General features: G+C 36.3%; 1 protein-coding gene across 1 annotated transcript; it reads right to left on the bottom strand.

The window, feature by feature from the left end:
• Nucleotides 1–2,497: 2,497 nt before the first annotated feature.
• On the bottom strand, nucleotides 2,498–3,115 carry LOC127794090 (secreted RxLR effector protein 161-like). Its single transcript, XM_052324981.1, has one exon. The coding sequence runs from the start codon at nucleotides 3,113–3,115 to the stop codon at nucleotides 2,498–2,500; it is 618 nt and encodes a 205-aa protein (XP_052180941.1).
• Between the last annotated feature and the right edge of the window lie 5,825 nt (nucleotides 3,116–8,940).

An 8,940-nucleotide genomic window follows, 5' to 3' on the forward strand; every position in this document is an offset into this window, starting at 1 on the left:
AATATCATTTTTATAATTAACATAAACTTTAATATTCATAATTGATTTATTTTATTTTCTTCATTAAACTGTTATAGGAAATGTATGGACAGTTGCTAGAGCAGGCAACTCAACCAAATGAAGGGTCTGAGGAGCCTCAGCAGCCAGATTGTGATCAGATATTCATCCAGGTTGTCGGGGGGGAAAATAAGAAGAAGAGGATTTATGGCACGGGATCTTTATCCCAATCAAAATTTTCTGACGTTGGCAGCTCATCCTCTGTCTCATCTGGTCTTAATGAAAATCCAGTTATACAATAAATGACAGAGAAATTAAAAGTGCAGTCGAAGCAGATAAATTCGCAGGCGGAGCAGATAAATTCACAAGCGGAGCAGATAAATTCACAAGCTCATGAGCTGAGCGATGTTTGACGACAGATGTTTGAGATGCGATTTTTTATTGAACAACTTACTGCATCTATTCGCGGTATTGTTCCTTTTTCTTCTTCTTCTTCTTCTCAGCCACGATCGACTCATCAACCTGACTCACCTAATGTTGATGATGATTTAGATAATTAATTTTTGCAGTTATTTTTATGTAACGATTGGTATGTAACAGACAATTATATTAGCATGTAATAGACAATTATTAGTATCTTGTTTGAATATTAATTTTTATATTATAAATATAAATTTTAGAATTTTTATACAATTTGTTTAATAAATAATTATAAATAAATTTGAAAATTAAAAAATAAATTAAAATAAAATTAAAAAATATATAACTTTTAGCGACAGAAATAAATTGTGTCGCTAAAATTTAAAAAAAAAATTAATAGATTGTGACGGAATTAAATTTTGAATATATTTTTTTAATTTTTTTAATTTACTTCAACGACGAAAAATTCCGTCGCTATAATTAATTGAATAAAAATTCAAAACAATTCTTAGCAACGGAATTTTTCGTCACTATAATTAATTTAAAAAAAATTCTAAAACTACTAGTGATGGAAAATTCTGTCGCTATATTAATTGAATAAAAAATTTTAAACTAATAGCGATGGAAAATTTTCGTCGTTATAATTAATTTAGTTAAAAAATTTAAAATATTATAAATTCCTTCTCGAAAATTATTCTAATAAAAAAATTCTAAAATATAGTGACGGAATATTCCGTCGCTAATTAAAAAGAATTTCTTATTTTTTTTTAAAATTGCGACGGAATTTTCCGTCGCAATATTTTTAAGAAAAATAAAAAAATCTTATTTTTTATAAATATTTTAAATATTTTATTTTTTTAAAATAATAGCAACGGAATATTCCGTCGTTAATAAAAGAAAAGGATTTCTTATTTTTTTTTAAAAATTGCGACGGAATTTTTCGTCGCAATATTTTTAAAAAAAATAAAAAAATTCTTTTTTTATTAGCGACGGAATATTCCGTCTCTATATTTAAATATTTTATTTTTTAAAATAATAGCGACAGAATATTCCGTTGCTAATAAAAAAATAATTTCTTATTTTTTTTAAAAAAAATTACGACGGAATATTTCCGTCGCACTTTTAAAAAAAAAATAAAAAATTCTTATTTTTTCTTAGCGACAGAAATATTCCGTCGCTATATTTTAAATATTTTATTTTTTAAAATAATAGTGACGGAATTTTCTGTCGCTAATAAAAAAATAAGAATTTTTTTATTTTTTTTTTTAAAATATTGCAACGAAATTTTTCGTCGCAATTTTTTAAAAAATAAACTTAGCGACGGAAATATTTCCGTCACTAAGACGTCGCTAATATAGCGACGGATTCGTCGCAAAAAAAAATTAGCGACGCAGACTTTAGCGACTGAAAATGTCCGTCGCTAAAGACATTTTGCGACGGATTTTTGGATTTAGCGACGGAAATATTCCGTCGCTAAATCCCAAAATTCTTGTATTGGATGATATTGTTTGTGTTGGATTCAAGTTGACTATAGAAGAAGGAGAATAACAAGGACTCAAATAGGTACTAAATAGATCATTCAAACTGTAAGTGATAACCTTTTTTCTTATTCAACTTGACTTACACGCACTACCTTATATAAGGGATTACATACTTATTAACAAGAAAATCAACAAATACGTTTAACTACTTAACTAATCTCTTAGAAAACAGCAAGTGATCACTAGCTCCTTTCTGGTATAGGCCATGGACTTATTCAAACACCATCTGACTCAACAACTAGTTTGTTATCTCCAACACCTTTCTTCAAACTAGTTCTGCTTCCTCCACTTAACTTATGAATATCTCGTACCCCCAACATATCTCGTAGCTTAGAGAAACTCTTGAAGGACAAAGGCTTGGTGAATATATTAGCTACTTGCTCAAGTGTATGACAATGCTCCAATGTAACTGTTCCTTGCTTAACATGCTCTCTAATGAAGTGAAATTTGGTATCAATATGCTTACTTCTCCCATGTTGAATTGAGTTCTTAGCTAATTTTATTGCAGACATACTATCCACATAGATAACTGTTGAGTCCTATGGATGTTTGAGGGCAATGAGCAAGTTTTTCAGCCAAATGGCTTCACAAACTGTAGATGCTAAAGCCACGTATTCTGCATCACATGAGGATAAGGCTATAATACTTTGCTTATTTGACGTCCAAGAGAAGGCTGCTGATCCACCAAAAAATACATATCCAGTAGTACTCTTCCTCTCCAATGGATCTCTGCCCCACTCACTATCTGAGTATCCAATTAATTTAAATTTTACACCACAGACATAATGCAATCCCATGGTCAGAGTTCCTTTCACATACCTCAGAATTCTTTTGGTTGCTTGCCAATGAGACTTCTTTGGTGCCTCCATATATCGACTCAAGAGACGTACTCCATATTCAATGTCTGGCCTCGTCATTGTGAGATATCTCAAACTTCCAATCAGCCTTTTGTATTGTGTTGCATCAACTTCTGCTCCATCTTCTTCTATGGATAACTGATGATTAGGCATCACTGGAGTAGTAACCACACCACAATTGCCCATCCCAAACTTTTCAAGAAGCTCTCGACTATACTTTTCTTGTGATAAAGATATTCCATTTGAATTTTGTTGCACTTGAATGCCCAGAAAATAGGTCATTAGACCATTGTTTGTCATGTCAAACTCCTAGAACATATCTTGTTTAAATTGTGTAAATAACCTTTCACTATTCCCTATAAATAGTAGATCATCAACATACACACATAAGATCACAAACTCATTGTTACCTCATTCCTTGATATACACAGAATGCTCATATAGGCACTTTTCAAAGCCATTTGACAAAAGATAACTATCCATGTATGTAATACCCAAGAATTTAAAAAGGACTCAGGAGTAATTTTCTTGAGGGCAAAAATGGAATTTCAGATAAATTGAGGGCATAAGGATAATTTATTACCGTATGAATGACCGAATCGACTGCAGAGAGTGCCCTGGAGCCGAGATGCCAAAGGAAAATGATATAGATTTGATAAGTAATTTGAGGCATGATTTATGGTATCGAAAGAAATGAAATCGGAAACGATTTTCAGTACAACTAAAATGCAGCTACCATTTAGGCTGCAAAATCAAATCATTATAGGAGACTTCCCGAAAGTTAATGGAAGCTTGAGAGGGCTTCGATTTTTTATAAGGAGCAACACTTTAGTGGTTTCAAGAAGAAACGAGAGGGTTTAAGGCCAAAACGAAGATTCGGGCCTAAGTACAGTTTTTCGAAATTGCTAGAAGGAGGCCGAAACGATGATTTCTTGGAATCTTCGGGAGTCAAATGAATGTTTTAGAACTTGATGGTCTCAAATGCAATTATGGAAATTTGAGGGGTTAAGTGAAAAGGGCCAAAAAGGTAAAGGCCCAAAGTTGAGAGGCCAAAATGCAATTTAGCAAAAGATTGGCCAATGGAATCCAACCGGCACATGGCCAGTCGGCGATAGCCGATTTGGACCACGGGGATCACACAAGGATGGCCAGGGGATGCTTAAGGGTCGGTCGTGGGTAGACAACAGCCACCGTGGTGGCCGAAAAATAAAGAAAAACCGACCAGAAAGTTGGTCACACAGTCGGAAAGGGCTACTTCCAGGCCAATCTAGGGGAGGTAGAGACTCCTAAAGGGTCAGTTAAGGCGGACAAGGGCTTGTGGGCGTTCGATTTTGCCTATAAATATACGTTTATGAAGGCCAAAAATGGGAGGAATAAAGGCTTCAAATTGACCCACTTACCGAACGAATTGGCTATTCAAACCATGGGGCTTTTGTTTCCCATAGCTTGTAGATCCATTCTGGTAAGTTTGAATCATTATGGTGCAAGTTCGATGGCGATTCAAGGCTTCGCCAGAGAAGGAGACGGACAGTTAAGCCAAAGCTTTGGCAGGTCCGTTGAGGGCTTTCCCAAGCTTCTTTGAAGCTCCAACAGGTGCCAAATAGATCGACTGGAATAGGAGATCAAAGTGGTGGAGCAAACCAGAAAAGCCGACAAGGCCGTCGCCGGAGAAGACGACCGACGCGTGGTTGGCACGCGCGGTTCTTCACGCGCCACTACTCGCCCTAGGCGCGTGTGGGAGCATGCGAGCTCATGGGTTGGCCTAAAAATTTGGGAAAAATCTCTAAATTCCTAGAAAATTGAGATCTTTAGGTTTGTGCAAAAATATTTTGATTTGATCTTCCCGAAGTCTCAGTTTTCGCACTGAATAGCCTCATTTTGCGTGAAAACGCAACATCTGGATAAGTTCAGTATTTTTCTTTTGAAGTTCATAAGTTATTATGAATTTTTGTGGAAAGAGATTTGAGGAAATAGATCCGAGGGTATTTATTCAGATTTTTAGAAATGAAAATGGAAGAAAATGAATGAAAAATGAAAGAAATGGAGTTTTGAGATATTTAGTGATAAAATATCATTTTTAGGATTGATGTGCTCGAGGAAAAGTGATTGATGTAACTTTTGAGAGTTGGCACGAAATCGAGGACGGGCACGCATATCGAGACAATACGCGCTTTTCGAGATGTCCTGATCTTTGAGTAAATGTGAGTGATTTTCTCCCAAGAACTTATATTTATGATATGATTGTTTATATAAGCATGATATTTATGAATGCTATGATCATTTTGTCATATTGCATGGAAAGTCGTGATATTTGCATGGCACGATATTATTGTCATATTGATATTTGTGCATGGGAAAGGGATGTCGCCCCAGAATGTAGCCATAATTTCCCAAGGGCAATTGATGGAATAACATTAGGCTTATCCTGTAAAGGTTCGGGATTTTGTCTAGGATTCCTAGCAGGGTTGTTAGGCCAAGGAAGTTACAATAGGACAAATGATTATTCATGTTATTGCATCATGCATTCACATATATATTTTTGGACCCTCACTAGAAGTTTCTTCTTCTAATAGGTTGTGCCCTTGGAACATTCAACGTTCCAGTTGAGACTTGCAATTAGGCAAGGACCAGGTTGAGATGTGACGGCATGGGAAGACGTGTCCAATGGATTCAGCAGGTGGTTCCAGTATTTTGTTTATCTGGATATGTTTTAGATGAGTTGAGAAAAGGCAATGTATATTTGAAGATATGATGTTAACTATGGGGAGAATTTTTATGTTTTAAATATAGTGAATTGAGTATGTACCATATCAAGTTTTGATTATTACTTTCGCATTTGTAATGATATGCTCGGGGGTTTCTCTTTGAAATACGGTATTTGAGGTTTAAGGAATGTATTTAAGAAAGAGAATATGTATGTATCTAATGGGCCCCAGCATAGTGGTATGCTCGAGGAAAGCGGGGTGTTACAGTCTAGCCTTGCATTCCATGCTCTTAGCGCTTGTTTTAGCTTATGCAGTGCTTTCTTCAAAAGATAGACTTTGTCCTCTTACCCTGAAACAACAAAACCCTCAGGTTGTTGTACGTACACCTCTTTTTCAATAAATCCATTCAGAAATGCTGACTTCACGTCAAGTTGGAATATACTTCATTTGTCTGTGGCTGCTAAAGAGATAATGAGTCTCACTGTGTCAAATCAGACTACCAGTGCAAAAACCTCTTCATAATCAACTCCAAATTTTTGTGTAAATCCCTTTGCGACAAGTCGTGCTTTGTATCGATCTATGCTTCCATCTATTGTCCCTTTGATCCTGAACACCTACTTAACACCAATAGACTTTTGATGTGGTGTAAGTGAGGTTAAGACCCATGTGTTGTTCTTCTCCAGTGCATTCATCTCCTTTCTCATGGATATCTTCCAACATTCACTTTCATTTGCTTCCTTAAAGCTCAATGGTTCATGATCAATGCATAAATACTTCAGATTTACTCATTCATCATGATCTATAACTGTTGTGGTAGCATATATATCACTCAAATTTCTTATACGTGGGGGATGTGAGACTGAGGAAGGAGAACTTACAATACCACTATGTCTAGGTGTCAAAGCTTCTGCTTCATCTGGTTATGCTTCTTGACGTGGTACTTGTTGCACCACCTCTAACTCTTCTTCATGCACCAAGGTATCTGATTTGTTACTAGAATCCCAATTCCATGCAGTGTCCTCTTTGAATACAACATCCTTGTTGATTAAAACTTTCTTTTCAAGTGGATTATACAACTTGTAAGCCTTGGACTCTTCACTGTACCCCACAAACAAGCATTTTACTCCTCGATCATTAAGTTTGACCCTCCTTGCTTTTGGTACTTGAGCATAAGCAATACACCCAAACACCTTTAAATGTGCCACACTCGGTTTGATACTACTCCAATCTTCTTATGGAGTCTTTTGTTGAACACTTTTGGTGGGACTCCTATTCAACAAGTAAACTGAACATGCAACTGCCTCCACCCAAAGTACTTTTGGCATGGATCTTTCTTTGAGAAGTGCTCTGGTCATGTCTAGAATAGTGCGATTCTTTCTTTCTGCTGTCCCGTTTTGCTGAGGAGTATAAGCTGCGGTAAATTGGTGTTGAATTCCATGTTCTTTGCAAAAACTTTGGAAAATATTGGAGGTGTACTCTCCTCCACAGTTTGACCTTATGGTCACTAACTTGCACTCACTTTTAGTTTCTGTTAGAGCCTTGAAACTTTTGAAAACATCAAATGGAACAGATTTTTGCTTGAGAAAATAAACCCAGATTTTTCTACTAAAATTGTCGATGGAGGTGATAAAATACTTATTACCTCTAATTGATTCAGGCTCAAGTGGTCCATAAATGTCAGTGTGAACTAATTGCAATCGGGTAGTTGCTCTTCTAGTGGATGTAGTAGGAAAAAGGTTGGCGAGCTTGTTTTCCAAGCACATACGTGTTGCACACTTGATTAAGCTTTTCTATGTTAGGCAGTCCAGTAACCATGCCATGAGAGGTCAACAACTTGAGTCCTTGAACACAAAGATGTCCATATCGTAGATGCCATTTTTGTGCTTCATTCTCAGCTTAGCTAAACAAACATTGCTTAACATTTATATTTAGTAATAAAGGGAACATTCTATTACATGTCATAGATACTTGAGCAATCAAAATACCTTTTGAGTTTCGCAATTCAAGAGTTTTACCTTTCATGTGAATTACATGCCTCTTTTCCATTAGCTAACCAAGACTTAGAATATTGCTTTTCAAGGTGGATATGTAATAGACATCCATTATGTAGGCAGTGGCACCCTCCTTTTGTGTAACAATTATCTTCCTTTTTCCATTGACAGAAAGTTTGGTGCCATCTCCTAGGCTAACAGTCCCATATGAGCCCTCTTGAAATTCCACAAAGAATTATTTTCTGCCACACATATGGTTACTTGCTCCAGTATCTAAATACCAAGTGTCTCTATTATCATCAAGTGGCTCTATTCCAGCCATTAGCAACGTGGGTTCCTCCTCTACTTGTGGTGACTCTTTAGCAAAATTGGCTACTTTATCATCTTTGTGCGAACAATCATAAGAGAAATGTCCATACCTTCTACAGTTCCAGCACTGCACTTGTGTTCTTCCTTCACCAAATTGGGAACCCTTTCCACGATTTCCACGCGCTTGTGAACTAGATCTTCCTTGTCCTCTTCCACGTCCACCATGTGGCCTTATCAAGAACAAGCTTAGTTTTTAAGGCTTGCCCACTGCTGCAGCATCTATGTTTTTACGTATACGGGCTTCATGTACTCTAAGCGATCCCAGTAGCTCTTCTACACTCATAGTATCAATTTCTTTGGACTCCTCGATTGCTATAACAACATGTTCAAAGTTAGTGGTCAAAGATCTCAGCATCTTCTCTACCACTCGGACATCATCAAGTTTCTCCCCATTGTGGCGCATTTGATTCACAATCCCAATAAGTCTGGAATGGTAATCACTCACGCTTTCACTATCGAACATATGGGCTGCTTCAAAATCACTTCTCAACATCTGCAGACGCACTTTCTTGACACGTTCAACACCCTTGTATAGATGATTGCCAATTTATCCCACTTCTTTGCTTGAACTTGCTTCAGATATCTTCTCAAAAGTATCATCTTGCTCGAGACCTTGATACAAGAGAAACAAAACCTTTTTGTCTTTCTTCTGTTGATCTTTGAGTGTAGTCTTTTGCTCAGCCGTGTAAGCTGTTTCTTACTCATCAATAGGCTCGGTGTAACCATTGGTGACAATATCCCAGAGGTCCTGGGAGCCAAACAAGGCCTTAAACTGGATACACCATTTGCTATAGTTTTCTTTCCCCAAGATAGGAACTTGAATTTGAACGAGATTTGACGACATCAGAACCTATCTCTAATACCAATTTGTTGGATTCAAGTTGACTATAGAAGAAAGAGAATAACAAGGACTCAAATAGGTAATAAACAGATCATTCACATTGCAAGTGATGAACTTTTCTCTTATTCAACTTGACTTACATGCACTACCTTATATAAGGGATTACATGCTTATTAACAAGGAAATCAACAAATATGTTTAACTACTTAACTAATCTTC

This window comes from Diospyros lotus, chromosome 2 (assembly GCF_014633365.1).
Source record: "Diospyros lotus cultivar Yz01 chromosome 2, ASM1463336v1, whole genome shotgun sequence".
Lineage (NCBI taxonomy): Eukaryota > Viridiplantae > Streptophyta > Magnoliopsida > Ericales > Ebenaceae > Diospyros > Diospyros lotus.